Here is a 22,207-nt window from a genome sequence, read left to right as displayed (position 1 = left end):
TATATTTTCACTCCATTAAAAGTAGCTATTTAGCCTATTATAAAAACTGCCGTATGCACTTGTACAAATCATTTGTTAATTAACCTTTAATAATAACGTAGGCTACCATGCTGACAGGGTTGCCTGTATAGTTTCCAATTCCAACATTGAGTTTTTCATTAAAAAAAGATCCCCCAATTCTCAAAAGTTGGCAGCCCTGCCGCTGTCATATATCTCTGAACTCAGACAGAACAGTTTGGCCTGTCTGCCACCTGGTCTACTCTTAGTAAATCATGACCTGTACTTCAGCTTACACACAGGTGTCATCTACCCTCAATGCACGCGAGGCGAGGGAGGTAACGGAAGCCAAAATCAGCCTCACAGAGATAGGAGGTGCAGGATGGAAAACTATCTGGGAGCGAGCGGTCACGTGATGATGATGATGATGAGGGAACCTTGTCGTTAGCCGATTATCGTGTGCCTTCAGGGCTTATCCTCCTCCTCGAACACACACACACACACACACACACACACACACACACACTAATAAACTCCTACACACTTCCTACCCCACACTATTCAACTTTAGTGACCTACTCAGCCTTGAGAAATCCTCTTTCTAATCTCGGCGCGCGCACCTCTCACCTGTTAGCATGCTAAATAGGATGCATGCGGAAATGCACTTTTCTTGCTTTTATTCATTCTCCTCGAGTACGGATAAAGGGCTTTTTGTTGGCTGATGGTCGAGTGGGATCTGATGTGTGTGAGTGCGTGTTTCCGTGCTTGTTCATCTGACTGAAGGATGTATCGTCTGCTGGTGGTCCAGGTTCTGCTGGGCTGCTGGAGTGTGGCACAACCTTTCTGTCCTTCCCTGTGCACCTGTGTGTACCACGCACGCAGCGATGGCACTGGCAGCAGGTAAGGACACTATTTCACTTTAACAAGTTCATAAAATAATTGAATACATTTCAACTTTTTGTGTAAGATATTTATAACATTGCAAAGGGCATAATTTAGATCCATCGTATAAATTCTTGAATAAAGAGTAAAGTAGACAGACATAGGCCTACATAAGAAATAAATACATTCTTGGCAGTTAGTCTTGTGTTGACAGATTGGCACTGAAGGGAAATCAGTTTATTTCCTAATGTAGGCTATTGAAGCATTTGCTAAATTAAATGTTTAATTTGTACATTGTTCTAATAATATTTTGCAAGTTTTGGATTTTGAAGGATTTAAATGTGTCATTTAATTTCAGTCTAATGTATAGTAAAATGTTTAATATTGTAAAATGTATAGATTTATATTATTATAGTAATTATTCACAATCACATGTTTAAAAAAAATATTGGATTTCAAACATCCTAACATTATCCACTTAAATAATAATAATAATAATAATAATAATAATAAAAAAAGATTTTTAACTATCACGTGGTGTATTAGCTTGTGTTTATCTTAAGAGCTTAGCCTGAGAGTGTGAACACAAAATACTGGAAACCATTTTGAATAATCAAAATGTTTTGTAAACGGTATAACAGAATCAGACCAGTGTAAACATAAATTATGCATGTAAAATAATTCTTTGAATTTTACTTTGTGTTCTTTAAGAGACTATATTCCTCACATACAATAAAACCCACAATGAACATCACCACACATAGGCTCATATTGGTCGGAATGATTCATCTCTGCTCTAAAAATGTGCCACAGGTCTGTTCTATGCAATGACCCTGACATGTCAGATATTCCAGTCAACGTCCCAGTGGACACGGTGAAGCTGCGGGTGGAGAAGACAGCTGTGCGTCGAGTGCCCACCGAGGCCTTCTACTACCTGTCAGAGTTGCGCTACCTGTGGATAACCTACAATTCAATCACCTCTGTCGATCCTGGCAGTTTCTACAATCTGAAAGTTCTTCATGAGCTACGGCTGGATGGGAACATGATCGCTACCTTTCCCTGGGAGTCTCTGAGAGAGATGCCCAGCCTGAGGACCTTGGACCTGCACAACAACCGCTTGACTAGTGTTCCTGTGGAGGCAGCACCTTACCTGGTTAACATTACCTACCTAGATATTTCTAGTAACAAGCTAACTACCCTACCCTCTGACCTGGTGGACATCTGGCCTCCATTTTCAGGCATCCTGCCTAGTGCCAATGCTTCGCAAAAGATTGTTCTTGGTAGGTAAAAATTATGATGACACCTTAAATATGCTAAATGATGTTGAACATGCACTATTTAATTTGATTTTGCATTGACAGTTTTTCCCCCATTCTAAATTACCTTAATTACTTTGTTGACATAAAGTCAGCAAAACACACTCAGTAGTTAAGGAGTAAAATTACTAATAATTTTATAATAATATAATAGTAATTGAATAAAAGGACACTTACAATAAGTGTACTTAAAGAGTAATTTTTTTAGGACTATGTTTCTATCCCCCGGTTTCACAGACAAGGATAAGCTAGTCCGAGACAAAAATGCATGTTTGAGCTGTTTTAACTGAAAGCAACTTGCACTGATATATCTTAAAATATGACAATGCCATTGTTTTGTCTCAAGATGCACACCAGTAATGCTTTTTTCTAAAGCATGTTTATAAATGTTACTTAAATGTCCTAATTGAACTAAGACCTAATCCTGGCTTTAGCTAAGCCCTGTCTGTGAAACCGGGCCTATATGTTTAAAAAGTGTATTTATTTATAAATTACATTTAACGTTAATATTTGAAATGTACTAAATTTCAACTTTACTTAGTATTAAGTTCAACTAATTGCATTTAATATACATTCAGGCTATAACACAAATAAATATAAATATAATTTAATTGTACAATGAAATGTCGAATTCGGAGTGATCTTTAAATATCTACTGTAAATCTATCCTGTCTCTTCATGGGCTCTCCAAAGTTAAGTACACGCTAATCTTCTAATGGGACTTCCAACTGTGTCTGAGGCTCTAAGATTTAAGTTTCTTTGAAGAGCTCATCTGAGAAGAGGATGATTCATGTATTTGCTCAGTGACATTAAAAGACAAGATTCTATCCGAAAAGAAAGTTAATAATTTATTTTCCAGTAGTTGTTTGACCTACTGGATAAAAAAAAGTAAGAGTACTCTTGTATGGCACTTGGTGAAATTATAGAATGTTATATGATGGTGAAAGTTTTGTCAAAGTTTTCATATAGAGATTTAGGCTACAACAACACTGATCACGGTTGGCTGATCTACTTGGATCAATGTAACATTTTCAGCCATCTTGAAGGAGAGGATATTTCAGTGATTTTATTTCTGTAGTTTACATTGGCCCAGTCCCACATGGCACACTTTCAGTCTTGTGGACTTACAATGTCCATTAAATCCATGAGACCGTAGGATGTCCCAATTGTCATTTTAGGAATCAGAAGGGTGTTCGCGAGCGCCTCCTTCGTGGTCGATATGCGCCCTCGATGCACACTTTTGCTGAGTCCGCACTGAAGCGAGCTTCGCAGCAGACTTCTTCCCGGCATTATATCATGAGAGTGCAGACTCGTAGGAAGACTTGTGAGTGTTTAGGGTGCCATTTGGGACAGGACAATTGTAAACTACAGAAAATTACATTGTTAGTTACATTATCGCCAACTATTGGCATAACATTCAGGAAGTGACTGTCCTTATGAGTTGAAAGGTAACTTCAGTGATTTAGCATTAAGCTTTGTATCAGTAGAAACCCGGTAGTATATTCAAATGATGGTACTTTCCCCCCTCATGTCCCCCTGAGACGAGAGAATTATGCATTTTATTTCTGGAAAAAATCCTCAGATGACGCAAATATCGTCATTTTGCGTCATCTGAGGATTTTTGGCCAGAGGCTAAGAGACTACAGGAGCTAGTTCCGCATGTTTTCAATCCACCCATAGGGGTGGGATCTCACTCACAGAATGTAAATGCGCACGGCCGCTGCCGCTCGGCTCGGGCATTCATAACGGAGCGGTGCGGGGCAAAGTGAGTGTTTCAACTTTTCAATGAATTCCTATGAAAGTTTACCTTCAATATGTGATCTGATAATGCGCCAGACTGGACACGCGCCGAGAATGACAGCCGCGCTTACCTCCGCTCTGGGGTGCGTTTCCCAAAACCATAGTTGCTAACCTGTTAGCAACTTAGGTCGTTGGCAATGGGAAATTGCATTGCAACCATCAAAGTTGCTAACTTAGTTAGCAACTATGGTTTTGGGAAACGCACCCCAGCTCAGCTCTTCGGTCTCGTGATGAATGAAATCTGACTCCTGCTGCATCTGTGCCGTGACTTTCGTTCGGCTCAGTCACACGTTATTGAAAAGACACGTTCAGTTTTTAATTGTAGTGTCTGTTCTCTAACTGTACGAAATGATTTTATTACTATGAATATCAAAACAACGGTGGGGCGGTGCCGCGGTGGGCAAGTGATAACCAATAGCCGTGGCTTTGGGAGTGGCCTTGTAGGGCAGCGAAGCAAGTGCATTCTGGGAGTTGTTGTCTTTCATCCACATGAGACAAAAAATAAATGTTCTGTCTTTTCTCAGTCTAGAAGGCACCAAATTCAAAAATAATATCACATTTCTACTAGGGCTGTGTAATAGTCATGGATCTTCGCGGCCGTACCATGGCTGCAGCAGCGCAATAATATTACGCAGCGCCTGAAAGTAGCCCCCAGCTAGGTAACTTTCAAAATGTGACCGGCACAAAGTTTGTGTAGTTGCAGAGAAAGTTTCAGGCTTGCAGCCGACAAATTGTGTTGTGGATTTACCTGTGTGATTAGCCATGGTTCTGTGTGTTGTAAAGGGCTGTGATAGTAAGTCGAAGGTGTATACTACCACCATGTTTCACAGAATACCAACGAATCATTGCGCCGCTGCAGCCATGGTACGGCTGTGAAGATCCGCGACGATTACGCAGGAATGAGAAAGTAGTTCCTAGCCATAAAGGTGTAGAAAATCGCAACTTTTCATTTTCAGTTGGTCTTAGCACACGATGTAACTGTAGAAGAGTCAAGTTTTAAATAGGAAAAATATTGAAAGTGTCTTTGGTCATTTTTTGAATGAGATGCTAATGGACTGATCAGAATCAATGATGTATGCTAAAAGTGCTACCGCCAGATACAAAAATCGGCTGAATGGATTCAAAAACGAGAAAAAAACTCAAATATTTAACTCTAGGGGACTTGTAAAATGAGCCTATTTTCAAAAAAAGTTGAGTGTTCCTTTAATGAGTGAGTCATTGAGATATAGCTTGGAGATATAATTTTCTTAATTGGCAGTATTGTGTTTAAACTGTAAGCTAATTAATATAATTTTTTTATTGAACTGTACAAAAGCAAAATCACAGCATGACTGGTTAGTTCATTAGTTAGTTAGTGGTTGCCTATGGGAGGCCTTTTTGAGCCATTGGATTTCAACAAAAATATCTTAATTTGTGTTCCGAAGATGAACAAAGGTCTTACGGATGTCGAACGACATGAGGGTAAGTAATTATTGACAGAATTTTCATTTTTGGGTGAACTAACCCTTTAAGGCACAACTCAGTACAACAGCATTTTTGCTTGTGTGATACTGCAACTGCATATTCGGTACTTTCACCAGGTGCTATACAAGTGTAAAGATGAGCTCAAAAGCACAATGTGACTGGGCATTACCCTGTATCATCAGGATATTAGCGGTTACCACCATCCAGCTGTTGAGTTGCATCAGTGGACTGTCTAATTCCTTGTTTACAGTCAACTGATCTTCATCCTGCCATAGACAGAATTATGGGTGGACTGTAGTGTTAATGTCCAACACCTGATTTATGCGTGCGGGTTAGACAAGACATCCTGGCTTTAGAATTTACAGCAAGATTTACAACTTTCATATTAGATGGCTGTAAACTGGTGTTTTAGTATAGTAGTTTATCAGTTCATGCATTTCCATGGGAATCAAACCTAGATGGATGGATGGATGGATGGATGGATAGATGGATGGATGGATAGATAGATAGATAGATAGATAGATAGATAGATAGATAGATAGATAGATAGATAGATAGATAGATAGATAGATAGATAGATAGATAGATAGATAGATAGATAGATAGATAGATAGATAGATAGATAGATAGATAGATAGATAGATAGATAGATAGATAGATAGATCTCACAAAATTGTTTTTCAAAACTGTATTATAGATCAAGTAAATGCAGACTTGGTGAGCATAAGCGACTTTATTCTGACCCCAAACTAGTGTATGTTTTTCATCATATTTAATACATCGCCATTGAGATCTACATCCCTCTATTGAACATATTGCTTTCTTAAACAAATATTCTAAGCTAATATTTCAATATTTGCAGGTCTGCAGGACAATCCCTGGTACTGCGACTGTCGAATTTCCAAGCTCATTGAGTTGTCTAAGATGAGCAGCATACCTGTGGTATTGATGGATCAGTTTCTAACATGCAGTGGACCAGAGAACTTGGCTGGTGTTCTGTTCCAGCGGGCTGAACTGGATCAGTGCCTCAAGCCATCAGTTATGACTTCCGCCACTAAGATCACTTCATCACTAGGCAGCAATGTGCTTCTGCGGTGTGACGCCACTGGTTTCCCTACCCCCACCCTTCACTGGACCAGAGCTGATGGATCCGCAGTCCACAACAAGGGTATGAGGTCTCACAATGTTATTGTGTGCGGTTATAATTGAACCATAGCATTTTTTGTGTAGTTGAGTGACAGTCTTCACCTGTCTGTCCAAGTAAAAATGACATCAAACGTAACTGAAATATTTGAGGGATTAAATACACTTTAACGTCTGTCTTTGACTGTGTACCAATTGTAGACCAATTACAATTGTAATGTATACATGCTGAACAAAGTCAAATTACAGTCAAACTAATGTGTTTACATAAAATTTTAAAAAGACAAATTATTGTGTTAGTCTGAAATGTAACTTTTAAAGTGCTTGTAAACTAGGACCGCATGATATCAGATATTTTATTGTGTTATCGATATTGGATATTAAATTATTCATGCTCATTTTCAGTTTTTTTACATTTAACTTAAAGTTTATCTTTAAAAACACAAATTTAATGACACTGTTAAATGTAATCTTTAGCAGTTTTCATAATGTAGATTATAATTGTGTGATGCCTATTACATCACACAATTAGTATCATTTAAAATGATGGATTTTATTTTATTTTTATTTTTTTATATGAGTCCATTTTAATGACTGGCCAACATGAAAATAATTATCGGCATATAGGCCAAAATGTTATATAGCAGTACATCCCTAATATAAACATTAGATATTATATATAATATAAATATGAAACATTATTTTTTACTTTAATATATAGACTAATTCATTCTGCATCAATATTTATAGGCCATAACATAAAATTAATTGCTGGCAGAATTTTAATATTAGTTCATCCTTAATAATGCAAATAAATACAGCCTTGTTGAACATAAGATTCTTTCAAAAGCATTAAAAAATCTTACTGACCCGACTTTGTAGTGTATGCATTTCATCAGATTTACATCTCTATATTTAACATATTACTTTCATAAAGGCTGGATAGCAATATTGGTTCATCCCTAATGTAAACCTATTTTGTTATAGCAATATATACCTTTCACCTTTTTCTTATGAACTTATTGATCAGGTTGTTACTGACCATTTCATGTCTCCGTAGTTGTGCAGCAATCTCCAGGTGAGGGGGTTCATTGGTCCGTCCTCAGTTTGCACAGTATCGTGCATAAGGATGCAGGCGATTACCTCTGCAAGGCCAAGAATGTCGCAGGGAATGCCGAGGCATCCATCACCCTGTCTGTGGATGGGGCGCAGGACATGACACAGTCCCCACCGATAAACATAACCAAGCTGCCCGATGGTCAATCCGTGACTTCTTTTGCAGGGACCAGGACGCCATTGTATACTTCCTTAAGCCCCGTGCTCACAACCAGAGCTGCCATGACCTCAATGCCACCGCTGCCAACCAGGAAGAGTCTGGTACCAGGCGAAGGAGTTCAGAGGTCCCCACCTGCTGGAGACAAACCAGCTAAGGTCCAGCAAAGCAAGGGCGGCAAAGGTTTAATGATGAGTGACAAGTTCAAAAAGAAAGCTTCAGAAATCAAAGACATTGAGGTAGTGGAGGAGACAAGTGACACTGCAGTCTTATTATGGACCGCTGACGGTTTGCCAAGCGATGCGCCTCTAACAGTGGTCTACTTTCCATATGATGCGAAAGACGATAAGGAGTCGGTCGATGCGGAAGTTGGTCAAGGAAAGCTGCTCTTGGAGTATCTGATGCCTAACCAGATCTACACGGTGTGTTTGGTTACTAAGGGTTCGGTGTCTGGGAAAGAGCAATGTGTGGATTTCAGTACTCTGGATAACGGTGGAGACGATGGGCAGAACAAAGTCCTGATGATCGCCAGCGGGATCGCATGCGCCGTTGCGGTGCCTCTCATTGTGGTGCTGCTTTACAAGATCTTGTGTCTTTACTGTAAAGGAAACAGCAGCAGGAACAGCGGACCAGACGATGACCTTTCAAAAGAGACGTATGTAAAGTTCGAGACGCTCACCATGAAACAAAGGACTCTGAACGGACAGACGAATGATTTGTGGGCACGAAGGCAGACACAGGAGTCAGAGAGGATGCTCCTGTGCTCGCGTTCAAGCATTGACTCTCAGATGACGTACAAGAGTGACAGCTCTAGATCCGAGTACCTGTGCTAATGTACGGCATATCAGCTTTGTGTGTTATCCTTTCCACACGCAAGCTGTGGCAACATCGGTTTTTAAAAGATTAGCTCTTGATGTGCTGTCAAACTCATTGCCTTACAAGACTTATTATGACTCCACATTGCATTTTCTGTCTCGTTTCTCTTTTTTAAAAGCCATATTCTTTACCCAATCACACACAATTCTGTATTTAATTTTATGGAATGCAGTGTTGTGTATTATTGTGTATGCCAACATATGATGAAATAGTGTTATATAGATTCATGATAAATATTATTAAACATTTTTACTGCCTAAAATGTACGTTTAATTGCTTATTAGAAACCATTGAAGATATTATGTGCATGCAGTTGGTGAATGGCAAAGAAAAGTCAAATATGCCAAATTTACAATGGGTTAACAGCATCTCTTTTTTTTCAGTTTTACATTTAAAATGGCTAGTATCTCAAGTATGTCAGATAAGGTTCAAATCAAGCAGAAATAGACACTTTCTTTGTTACAAGGGTCATATATAAAGTCAAGCCGACGTGTGTGAGTTTAAATGATTATATCATGCATTCCTCTAAATGCAACAGGTGCATTTAATGTTTCTGTCCTCTCAATTTTTTGTCTCTTTATACGTTTCTTCCTCTCTGTCTTTAAAAGTTTTTAATAGGATATTTATTTGCACTGTTTGTGTAAGCATGTGTTGTATATCTGTATGTGTGCCTGTCTCATTTTCAATATGGTCATGTTGAATATGGTAAATTTGTCAGGCAAGAACAGCAAAAAACAGCAAGACGATACAATAATTCAAACAGAACAATGATCAAAGATCATCTAGGGCATGTTTACATATAACATTATAAAAGACCCCTCAAAGTGTTTTCATGTGTGGTTTTATTTTGAATTGGAGGTCTATATTCCCATATTGACGCATTTCTGTGTAAATAATTTATATATCCATTTTTTTTCATTTTATTAATTATTTGCACAATTTAGTGAATGCCACATTCCCAGTCTACACGACTGTCATGTGCACTACCATTCAAAAAATTAGGATCAGTAACAATAGCCAGCAAGGATTCATTAAATTAATCAAAAATGGCATTAAATATATTTACGTTGTTACAAAAAAAGTCTATTTGAAATTCTATGCATGAAAAAAATCCTGAAAAGGTGTCACAGTAGGGGAGATTTTTAACAATTATAATAAGATATGTTCCTTAAAGGTCCCATGGCATGGCATTTTCCTATTATTTTATAATGTTTCCTGAGGTGTACTTATATGGTTAGTATGATTTTTACATCATAAAATGTCATCATTTAGAAATAAAAGGCATTTTTTCTATACTGATGTTTGCCCTGTGACTGAATGCCCTGTTTCAAGGGGCGTGTCTGCTGCGAGACTTCAGTAAAAACGCCCACTGTTGTGATTGGCTGACATCTTTGCATTTGAAATGAGTATCAGATCTTGTAGCGGAGGGGGCGTGGTTTAACGAGGTCTACGAACAGGCACGAGCCTGCTGCCAGAGAGACGGATGGACCGGAGTTCACTTCTCATCAGTTCTCAGCACATCTCAGTTCAGTGAACTGTTGTAGTTACTAGCATATACTTCAGGTTATTCGTTTATTTCTAGTCGGAGGGGCTGTCACTCATGTCAGAAAGTTAGTAACTTTAGTAAATTATGGATCAGCGCTGACTTGAGACGTGAAGAACCGTTTAGAACGATTCAGTCCGATTTGGTGAACTGGTTCGACCGGTTCACTAAAAAGAACCGGTTCAAAAGAAAGATTCGTTAGCGAACCGGACATCACGGTCCAGAGACGGAGAGATTGCTAACAAAGTTATTTATAGTAACTACTGAGTTGTGAGAGAGCTGTCAGCGCATGTTTATTGTGTTTGTATCTGAAAGTTCTGAATAAACACGAGTCCCAGTCATGCCAAGTCCGTCTTCATCATTATTCTACCAACTTTGTAACACAAATGTACCATTACAGCTGTCGAGATGAATGAGTTACAAGTAAGTGTTGATTATAGCATTATTTTTTAGATATTTTCCTATCATATGAAAAGCGTCAGTGATGCACATTGAGTACACAGCGCAAACAAAGACACAACAGTGCAGTAATCGAATGTAATCCAGTTTATTGTGGGTCTAGGCTGGCTAGCCTGGATACCCTCACGCTTACCCCCCTTCTGCTTAATCTCGTGCCGCGTTTGGTGCCTCCGCTGTGGGCCAGATGCAGTACTGGAGGTCGGTGATGTTGAAGGCCGCCCGGTCAGTGCAGCCCGAGCTTCGGCGTGCGTGAGGTTTATCTCTAAAGATGTGACTCTGCTGATGTTGAGCAGAAACTCTCGACTGTATGCACATTTTAGAACAGATAAACGCGATGAGCATGTACAAAAACACTGACTCACAAGATAGAAAACACTGTTCTGTCGGAAGAGAGAGAAGCCGCAGCGTGTGCACGAATAATACAGTTCTGTGTGAACTTGAATAATTAGCTACACATCAGAAATCACTGATCACAGATCAGAAGGAACTGAAAAAAAACTGCCAGCATTCACTCGTTCACAAGCCATGATTTCTCGAGGACAAATATAATGCTTGCATGGGCGAGCCAAATTCTCTGGGCAGAGGAAAGGGAGGTAACTGTTCCTGTTATGACGTCATAACAGGAAAATTCAAGATCAGCTTGTCTGGGCTGTCATTTTCTCAAAGGCAGAGAAAGACAGCCAGAACTCGGTTTACACCAAACAAAATTTCTAGCCACTTGGGGACAATATTCAGGCTAGGGGAACTCATATTAATGTTGAAAAACCTCATAAAATGAAAATTTCACGCCATGGGACCTTTAAGGAAGATTTCGGAAGGATCCTGTGACACTGAAGAGTATAGCATAATGATGCTGAAAACTCAGCTTTGCCATCACAGGAACAAATTACATTTTAAAATAGAAAAGTTATTTTACACAATATTATTGTTTATTTTTTATCAAATAAACACAGCCTTGATGTGAATAAGGGAACAAAGAAAGGGTAGGCCTATGTAAATTAATTGTTACCAGTGTTGCCTCAGTTACTTTGAAAAAGTTATCTGATTACCGATTACTCCTTTAAGAAAGAACTTAGTTACTTTACAGATTACTTGATTTTAAAAGTAACTAAATTAGATTACAAGTTACTTTATTAGTTACATTCAGCAGTTGCCGACAACACCCCTGCCGCCTCAACATAGAAATGACAACCGTTTTTTCCAACACTTGCTTTATTGGATGTGCATTTTTAACAGTAACTTCAACAATGTATCTCCTGACATTTTAAGTTGAAATGAACAAATATTTCCTGAAAAAAAAAACATGTTTATATAAAAAATGTAATAAAGACTTCCCTTAACATAAATACTCTCCCCAAGACGCAAGAAGAAAGCAAAAATAAATATTTTTAATAAGGAATGACTAAAATAGTAACTCACAGTGACTTGGATAATTTACTTTAATCTGATTACTGGTTTGGAAATAGTAACGGTTAGATAACTCGTTACTGGAAAAAAGTAGTCAGATTAGAGTAACGTGTTACTGGCATCACTGATTGTTACGTAAATTCATTAATATTGATCATCTCTAGTTAAGTGATCAGAATATCAATTATTGATTAGTTTTTTTCCGCACTAATCTCTATCAAGTTGAAATGTCAGTTCAATTAGTTAGTGAATTATGTCCGACGTGACGTCCTGTGAGTGTATCAGAGCGGACATTGTGCTGCATTTCCTGTCCTGCTTAAGTAGAACAACAGAGCAGCTGTTGTCCTTGTACCTGCCGCATTTTTCCCAGAGCAATGCCTCTAATTCCTGTAACAATATGATAGTTATTCGTATAATAAGATTGCGTGCACCGGCATTTACAAGCTCCACCCCCATCGCCAAACCCTGTGATTCTTCACTGTGGGGGCCAGACAGAGACTATGCAGACACAACAACACATAGTTTAATGGTTTGTGTGTGTATGTGTGAGGGAGGGAGGGAGCATCCCATTACTCATGAGCAGCACAAAAAGGTGTGTCCACTCCTACTAAATCACATGCTTGGACTGAGGAAGGCCAGGAGGTGAACTCAGGGTGACTTGTATTATTCTTTTTAAGTTATAGAAGGGCAGTTTTTGTGTTGCTTGAGTTCAGGCTCAGACTCTTACATCAGGGAAAACCCTCTTCTGAGCCCTTGCTGGTATCACCATGTGTCAAATTTACCATGGGACTGTCAGGAATTTCATACTTTGCTTCCAAAACAGCTAGAGAGCAGGAGGACTGGAGAGATTGAGGCTCTGTGTATGTGTGTGCCTGACACAAACCTGGCCATCCTACAGGACTCGGCTCTGTGCACAAAAGACACCTCTGGGATATAGATGCACTTTTTGGAGTCTTTTCGTCCATTTAGTTGAAGCTGGTTGGCTATGTGTGTAAGATGTGGGGGGGTTACGGCTGCATGGTGTGGCGCAGTGATCGAGGAAATACCTAAGAGGAGAGCCCTGTAGAAACTGAGATAGGATTATGTTCTGGGGGACATTAGCGGCCACCTTTCTCTTGTGGTTCTGGACGGTGAGTATGAGCCCTGCCAGAGCTTCAGGCCCTGCTGAGGGAGCATTATGCTGGGGTGGACGACCCTGGGCTGTTGGGAACTTCAGCTGTGTGGGTAAGTGCTGTTGAAGTGTGTATTATGAAACTAGTTATGCATTATAGGGACCCTTGTGAAAAAGACACTTTAGCATACTGGTACTTTTAAAATTAGTTCTTATTACTAATTACTTAAAAAATAATATATTAAGGTGCAAACTGAATGCAATGTTTCCGGAGACTTAATTGCATGTTATTTACAATAAAATAAAATTAGTTGAACGCAGTTATGGTTAAACTGTACTGCCAAATACATAGGTATGCGTTTATGATAAACTACAATTAACACAGTTAAAATTAATAGTATGTCCTTTAGTATGTTCACATCAAAATATGGGTACTTCTTTAAAGTATGACAACAATGTATTATAATAGGCCTACAATCATTTAAAAATGTTCTTCAACTACAAATGTATTACAAAATGTACTTTTTAAAAGTATACTGAAGTGTGTTAAGAAAAGTGTTTTATTTCATATTATCTGCAATGCACTATATTTTTTATTTGTGCAGCTTTTCGTGTGAATGCACACAAGCTCAAAAGAGATTTGAAAGCTACCTCAGAGGGGAAATCACTTTTTTATACAAAACTATCAAATAGTCTCAGAAGATTGAAATAAAGCTACAGACTTTTTATGGCACTTTAATTGTAGTCACAAGCTATTTTCATTGTTTGGAGAGAGAAAAAAAGCTCCATAAACACTCTTTTGTTCCACAAAAGAAAGAAAGTCACACATGATTGAATGACATGAGGATGAGTAAATGTGACTTGTAATTTTTTGGGGTGAACTTAACTATTAGGCCATTGAATGGCCATTACATGCTATGAAGAGATAAAATCTTATTGGAAAAAAAAAATCATTTTAGGAAACACTAAATCATAAGTGGTTTTGGACACATTGCCCAGATTTTTGCTGCAGTGAGAAAATAACTTTACCCTCCCTTCATGAATCATAATATTTCCTGTATTTACTGTAAGACTTTTAAATTACGATTAAATCATGCATCCTCGATATAAATAAAAACTCCCTTTAAAAAAGCTCAAGTAAGTTATTGCTTGATGTGCTTAACTAGAACATCAGAATATATTTGCTTTAATATACTCATCTAAATGTTAAATTAGTGGCTATTGAATGTAACCAAAACCATATTCCACCTTTTTTCCATTATTTATCTCATATCCTAGCAACATGGCTGTGGGTTTGTGTAATCCACTCAAACAACTTCGAAGGCCTCCACCATGGTGTGTTGCTAGGTTACAGTTGCTTGATTTCTGCTGGCATCTGTGAGATAAATGTGTGAACCTCTCCCCATTAAAGCATGAAAAGACCTGTCACAAAGCTAGTTTACATTCTGAATGGCATTATAGGTGCTAATATGGGTAGGGAATAAAGAGAAAATAATTAGCAATTTTATGACCCAAGAAAGAATGTATTTGTTAGCCGACAAGCCTCATTTATCAAACAGCTTCATTTTAGGGTCACACCATAAGGTTTCAGGGAGGTTTCATGTTATAGCTATTTAATTTAATTTAGTGAATACAGCCACTAACATACAATAAAATCAGCATAACGTGTTCTTCCTCACAACTCTGAGCTTATATCTTGCACCTTCCTTATTCAATATATTTTAATAGAAAATAAGAAAACTTTTTTTTAATCTTTACATACCACTGTTTTAAATCAGATTATGAATTTATGAACTTGATATTTAATCCTTCAAAGTGGTACTTTGATAAGAATTAAATTTCTGCTGAAATATATTATTTAAACAATTAAACTATGTTCATGACTCTACCTTTTTATTGCAGAACATTTTAGGTTAACATAAGTGACTCTGGACCACAAAACCAGTCATAAGGGTAATTTTGTTTTAGAAATTGAGATGTATCATCTGAAAGCTAAATACTGAATATTTGGATGAGATTCAAATTTGAAAATCCGGAATCTAAATATTTTTTCAAAATAAAATCTAAATATTGAGAAAATCGCCTTTAAAGTTGTCCAAATGAAGTCCTTAGCCATGCATATTACTAATAATAATACATTTTAGATATATTTACGTTAGGAAATTTACAAAATATCTTCATGGAACATGATATTTACTTAATATCCTAATGATTTTTGGCTTAAAAGAAACCTAACCCATACAATGTATCGTTGGCCACAAATATACCCATGCGACTTTTGACTTGTTTTGTGGTCCAGGGTCACATATGTAAAATATATATATTTTATATATGAGTTCGTTTTTATTAGTTTATAATATTAGTTTATTAGCTGCTATATACACTGTAAAAAAGTCAGTAAAAATAGGGCACAATGTACAGTAAAATATGAAGGAATTTTGCGTATTGGTTTTTTACCTGTATTTTGAAATACACATTACAAGTGTCCTGGCAAAAAATGACCAGTACTTTTTCTGTTTTTATTTTTTACAGTGTATATTAGCACCAGTGTTGTGGGTAACGCATTACAAGTAACTTGAGTTACGTAATCATATTACTTTTTTAAGTTACTAGTAAAGCATTACTTTTAAAATTTACAACAAAAAAGCTGAGTTACTTTTTCAAATAAGTAACGCAAGTTACTTTGTTTTCCCTTTTATTGACTGACAACTCTTTTTTCCTCATGTTGAGAGAAATCGTAAGTGCAGAGACGTCGTGTGTGAACATGATGGTTATTGTAGTTCTCGACTAAATGTGAGCATGCATTTACTAATCTCACTTGCACAAAAAAAGATTCAGTATTCCCCAAAATGATTAAAATCAGTCAAATGCAAAATCAGAATACTATGCAAACCTCCAATAATTAAATGTTAAATAAAGCAAACATTTGTATGCATTTAATCTCACTTTATTGACCAATTTACTGCTGACCTTCAATGATTCAGTTAAACCATAGGCAAAAATGACTTTAGATTTTTTTTGTTTTTATTGGTGAAGTAAGTGTTAAACTTTCTTCTCCTGCAATCTATTTTTCGAGAATGGCAGCACAGCTGAAAGGTTTGTATGAGCGGCGTCCTCTACTGCACATGCGTAAATTTGCATTTTCCTTCAGCCTGAGGCTTATTATTTTCATTTTGGTGTGAAAGAGTCTTTACATCTGCCCAAAAAGAAAACCTTTTTTGTTATAAAAAGAAAAAGAAAACATGCCCAGACAGGTGAGAAAAAGTAAAGCAAAAGTAACGTAACACACTACTTTTCTTAAAAGTAACTAAGTAACACAATTAGTTACTTTTTAAGGGAGTAACGCAATATTGTAATACATTACTTTTAAAAGTAACTTTCCCCAACACTGATTAGCGCTGCCTATACGGGTTGGAGCTAAGACACGAGGAAAGGAAACAAGGATGCACAAATAAGAAATGAGAAGCACCACAAGTCTACAACCTTTATTGTTTCTGGACCAATGTTTACTAACCAATCACCTTGACCTCAACCTCTTATCCCGCCCCCAAAATTACATTTTGTAAATCATGTTTTACCTTTATGGCCAAATTATTTCTTATTAGCCAAACTATAATTTGATATTGTAACTTTATTATTCAGACAGAACGCATTTTTTTACAGTGAGAGGCAAATTTTTTGAATAGATTTCTGTTGGCAGTGAGTGTTATGCACGCTTCTTATGCGCCCCGGGATATGGAAAGCCAAGAGGGCCAAAAACACGTGAATTTTAACACAGTGTCATTGGTTGCTGAAGACTTGGGTCTTACCATTTCTGGGGGTGAAATAAGCTGATCTATAGCATGTTAAATGGTGGCCTATGAACGGTACAACCCCCTAACCTCACAGAAATGGTTAGACCCAAGTCTTCAGCAGCCAATGACACTGACCCGTTCAAACTGATTTTTAATGTGTATTTCACACGTATTTTACATGTATTTAACGTCCGTTAAATATGCGTCAAATACACGTAAAATACGCGCTGATTTGTCACGCGTAAACAACACGTATTTAATGCGTATTTCACGTGTATTTAACATGCTAAATACACGTGAAATATGCATTAAATGTGTTAAAATTAACTTGTTTCACTTGTTAAATATGTGTTAAAATGCACAAAAAATCAACTCTGAGCAGAAAAGCGCCCGACATCATCACGTTTTTTCCGTATTGTCCAATCGAATGAATGGAAAGGCGGGCTTTCCATTGGGGTGACGGTTATCTTGATTAGACTGACAGCACAACTGATTCAGGGGTTGCCTAGAAACATAAAAAAAAACCGCATCGCACTGCTATTTTCTAAATTAAAAAACAGTGCGGTTTGCCTCGCATTTTCAAAACTGAAAAATGCGTTCTGTCTGATCGGGGCCTAAATCCCTAATTTCTGCAAACCTACTCTGCTCTGATTGGTCAGATGGCACAGTCTGTTGTGATTGGTCTACCGTGCGTTTGTTCGGAAGCGAAATACCCATTACCATAACTGAACCTCAGCTCCGGAGGCTTCCTCGGTTCTCAGCGATTGTACACACTGTAAAGACAGTAACGTTGACGTTGATTTTAACATATCAATCTGAGTGCGAGTCCAATGATGAAACATTGGAAGAACTAGTCATTCAACCCGAACCTCCATCTCAAGGACGAATTGTTTCTCAGTGATACACGACTCATTTTGAGGTACATTAGATGTTGCAGCTATAATTCTTCAAAATCAGCATTTAACAAGTGTATGTCCATAAACAAACCCATATGTATATTTCTAATTTATTGCAGTGCACGTGTGGGAACTGTATCAATAACAGCACATACGTTAGACGAGCATTAACTGCTCCATCCTTTATCTTTACTCAAAGTAGTAAGAAGAACGACAGATAATATGCATTAATAGACAGTTTTAGGTAATAGTGTCCCACAGCTGACTAGCAGAAGTATTTCAGAGAGACAGTGATAATGTGAGTTAGCCATTGATGATATTGGGAAACTTACACAATATAAACCACAAAACTCGAAATATTCGTATAAGATGTGCACATAAACTAGTTAAAATGGTTGTTAACTTCAAATAAGGATCTGATTAGAAATGATGCATTCAGTTTGTATCATTTTGATTAGGTTTGTCAGAGCTTGTATTTGTGTCTTCAAAGATCCTGAGCCTTATCTATTACTTGGCCTTGGAAATGGCATCCAGAAGATGAACCTTGATGGTGGGGACCAGAGAAGGATCGTATCTAGGGTGGGAAGGTCTATCTTGTTGGACTTCCATTTAAGTGAGGGGACAATGTTTTGGGCCGACACACATGCAGGACAAATAAACAGGGCAGGACTAGATGGAACAGGCAGAAAGGTACAACTGAAGACCCATAATTGTCAGTTTAATTTATTTAATTTTTGATTTTTTTTTACATATACAGTCTAAATATGATGAATATAGTATTTTAATTTTGAATGTCATCAGTGATTGTTTGGAGCCTGTTCTTTTAGAAACTTCTCTCATCAGTGAAAAGAATCACTGGTCTGACTGTGAACTGGATTGAAAACTCAGTCCTCTGGAGCAATGCAGATAAAGGAACGATACACAGAATGGACACAGATGGGAGGAATGAAAAGACTGTCTTGAGAGACCTATCTCAGCCCAAATGTGTTGTTGTTGATCCAAATGACAGGTAAAAATAATTATAAAACTATAGTCATTCGTGGAAAGGAAAAATGCAAGAATTGGAATAATAATTTACTTATTGTGGATATCTCCTGAAAATTTAAATGCACAATAATAGTGATTAAAAGCATTACATTTTAATGTTTTTATTTTTAAACAAATATTACAATTTTTTTTTGTATTTGCAAAAAAAATAATCATTAATAAATAGGCGTACATGAAAGGGAATAAACTTCAATGGAAATAAAGTTGTTAGCATATTGAGACATGCTTGTGGAGCAATAGGTCAGACCTGTAACCCACAACAACATGTTTGACATTTTCTTACTCTGTTCTCTCAGTAGTGTGCTTATTGACTCTCGGTGGAGAATGAGGGTGACTAAAGACTTTGTCATTTTCACAGTTCTTCTCAGGACTGTGTTGCTCAAATCCTAGTTTGCGTGCTAGCTATAAATGCTGGAGCTTTCAGACGTTCACATTCTTTCGAACATGGCTGGCACATAGGTGCAGTTTTAACAGGGTGTCTCCAACAGCATTCTACAGATGCACACTGGCCTCACTTTTCAGTCAAAGGACTAGTCTGAAGAGATAATCAAGTGTTAAAAAAGCAACCATTTTGGTTTCAATACAATTAAATCAACATTATTAGATATTCATATTGGAAAATTATTTCAGTATTTTCATTAATGCAGAATGGATCATTTAATTTATATATTAAAACTTATAAACACTGTTTATATAATATTTATTTTATATATAATATGTAATATTTATATTAGGGATGTAAAATAAATGTCGATAATTATTTTCATGTCATGGCCAGTAACTGAAAAGGGCTTATATTAATAAATGCTATACTGTTTTGGCTAAATTAATTAAATGATAAAATCTATCTGCATCACAACATTATAATGTACAGTTTGAAAAAAAGATATTCATTTTGAGATTTGTTAAAGAATATATTTAAAGTATTAGTTCACTTTAAAATGAAAATTACCCCATGATTTACTCACCCTCAAGCCATCTTAGATGTACTTTCTTCTTTCTGATGAACACAATCAGAGTTATATTAATAAATATCCTGATGCTTCCACGCTTTATAATGGCAGTGACGAGGTCCATTGAGTTTGAAGCTCAACAAAGTGCACCCATCCAGCTCTGGGGGTTTAATATAGGGCTTTCTGAAGCGAATCGATCAAGTTTTGTAGAAGGCCGTCTTCCATATTCAACTTACGAAAAAAGCGTACCAGGCGCAACATATGACTAGGATGTAGCGTAAGCGTTTTGAACTGTGAGAGGCGCTAGTGTTTCTGCAAAAGTTGGAAGGCGTTCTGGCGGAAGTTATGTATTTTATTTTAGAAAGTTTTAAATATGGATATTTTTCTTACAAAACCCCATTGATTCGCTTCAGAAGACCTTTATTAACCCATCGGAGCCGTATGGATTACTTTTATAATGGATTTATGCACTTTTTTGAGCTTCAAACTTGTGAGCACCGTTCACTGCCATTCTAAAGTTTGGAAGCATCAGGGTATGATTGTGTTCATCAGAAAGAAGAAGGTCATAACCTAGGATGGCTTGAGGGTGTGTAATCATGGGGTAATTTTAATATTAAAGTGAACTGATCCTTTAAAAGTATTAAGTAATTCGTTTTCTTAAATATTAACTTTATGTGAGTGTGAAGGCTAAATCTAAATGTAATATGTAATGAGCATGTTCAATTAAATATCCAATGTCCACTGATACAATACATAAATATATACAGCTGATAAGTTATATGTTAGCTATATTTTGTGCCTCCCTAATTTATATTTATGTATTAAAAACTGTAATTCAAAGTTTGATGCCATTGTTTCACAGGGACATAAACTGAATTAATCTAAATGTGTCATTAACAGTGTCATTAACAGTTTTGCAGAATAAGTCGAAGGTTAAATAGATGTGAGATGATCTATAATGTATAAAAATGCTACACTTATATGTACAACTTTTTTTCCAGATATATATTCTGGCTGTCAGATGGGGTGACTTCCAGTATCCAGCGTTCAGACATGACAGGTGGGAAGCTGGCAACAGTGCTGAAAGTTGCAGACAGACTGAAGGTTCTGGCTTTAGACCACCGGGACAGGAGACTGTTCTGGGTTCAGCAAGGCCAAGGAGGGCACACTGCAATGGGCTCCTGCAACTATGATGGCAACATTATCAACGTCTTTAATCAGCCCTTCAGGTAAAATTGAGATGTATCCTTTATGAAAAGGATAATAGTAGGTAGAAATGTCAGCTGGTCATTATCACCCTTCAGGGAATATTTTGCAATATAGACTGGCTGTAGTAAATTATCTTGCCTTATTACAGAGATATTTCAAGTTTATACAATACAGATTGTTTCAAAGCAGCTTTACAGTGATAACAGGAAAATGATTAAATTATGTGAAGAGTTCATTTCGGCTGTAAAGCCGCATTAAAAAGAAAATAGTGTCAATGTTCAGCTGAAGTCATTTCAGTGTTGATTCAGTTCTGTTGTAAAGATCATCAATTCATTCAATTAAATTAGCTATCAGCTCTGCAGAAAACAGTGATGTCATCGTCCAGCTCAGTTTAGTTCTCATCCAATAGTGTCAGCGCAGTCAAATCAATAAAACTGTTGAATATTAAAGCTGCAGTCCGTAAGTTTTGCCTCTTTGTTGCCGTCTCTGTTTGAAACCTGAAATTGCAGTTATTTGCGGAATTATCATCTTTAAAGGGTTAGTTCACCCAAAAATGAAAATTCTGTCATTAATTACTCACCCTCATGTCGTTCGACACCCGTAAGACCTCCGTTCATATTCGGAACACAAATGAAGATATTTTTGTTGAAAGCTGATGGCTGAGAAAGGCTTCAGATAGGCCTCCATTGGCATTCAGTACACTTGTACTCCCAAGACCCATAAAAGGCACTTAAAACGTTGTTACAAAGTCCATCTCACCACAGTGGCTCTACAATAATTTTACGATGCGACGACAATAGTTTTTGTGCGCAAAAAAAAATCAAAATAACACCTTTATCCAACTTGTTCTTGTCTTCCGTGTGTGCCTCCACGACGCATGCGCGAGAAGATGATGCAGATCCGGCGTTCGGACACATGACCCAGAAGCGATTTGTTTACAAGCAGAGGAAGACGCGCGTATCTAAGCTGTTGAATTCTACATTGATCGTGCTTTAGGTCTCGGGCGTAGTTCTCAAAATGGGGCTTAAGTGTGCAGG

The 22,207-nt window shown here is 37.3% G+C and overlaps 2 protein-coding genes across 2 annotated transcripts in view; both read left to right on the top strand.

The window, feature by feature from the left end:
* The first annotated feature begins 314 nt into the window (after window positions 1-314).
* On the top strand, window positions 315-10,639 carry lrit3a (info leucine-rich repeat, immunoglobulin-like and transmembrane domains 3a). Its single transcript, XM_079838689.1, has 4 exons — window positions 315-897; window positions 1,693-2,159; window positions 6,322-6,627; window positions 7,663-10,639. The coding sequence occupies exons 1-4, from the start codon at window positions 782-784 to the stop codon at window positions 8,706-8,708; spliced, it is 1,935 nt and encodes a 644-aa protein (XP_079694815.1). The 5' UTR covers window positions 315-781; the 3' UTR covers window positions 8,709-10,639.
* Window positions 10,640-12,774: 2,135 nt separating this feature from the next.
* The window catches only part of egf (epidermal growth factor), a 39,966-nt gene continuing 30,533 nt past the window's right edge, over window positions 12,775-22,207 (top strand). Inside the window, exons 1-4 of the mRNA XM_079838421.1 lie at window positions 12,775-13,384; window positions 18,452-18,651; window positions 18,789-18,970; window positions 20,963-21,190. Of these exons, the coding sequence (XP_079694547.1) occupies window positions 13,243-13,384; window positions 18,452-18,651; window positions 18,789-18,970; window positions 20,963-21,190 (752 nt within the window). The 5' untranslated portion in view covers window positions 12,775-13,242. The remainder of the gene's footprint in view (window positions 13,385-18,451; window positions 18,652-18,788; window positions 18,971-20,962; window positions 21,191-22,207) is intronic.

Source organism: Gobio gobio, assembly GCF_949357685.1.
Source record: "Gobio gobio genome assembly, chromosome: 16".
Taxonomy (NCBI): domain Eukaryota; kingdom Metazoa; phylum Chordata; class Actinopteri; order Cypriniformes; family Gobionidae; genus Gobio; species Gobio gobio.
The sequence above is the reverse complement of the archived record's forward strand: the minus strand, read 5'-3'. Positions and strand labels throughout refer to the sequence as shown.

Coding starts and splice junctions, on each gene's coding strand:
- lrit3a (XM_079838689.1), top strand. CDS start 782: ATGTATCGTCTGCTGGTGGTCCAGGTTCTGCTGGGCTGCTGGAGTGTG. Junction 898..1,692: donor AGCGATGGCACTGGCAGCAG/GTAAGGACACTA, acceptor AATGTGCCACAG/GTCTGTTCTATGCAATGACC. Junction 2,160..6,321: donor TTCGCAAAAGATTGTTCTTG/GTAGGTAAAAAT, acceptor CAATATTTGCAG/GTCTGCAGGACAATCCCTGG.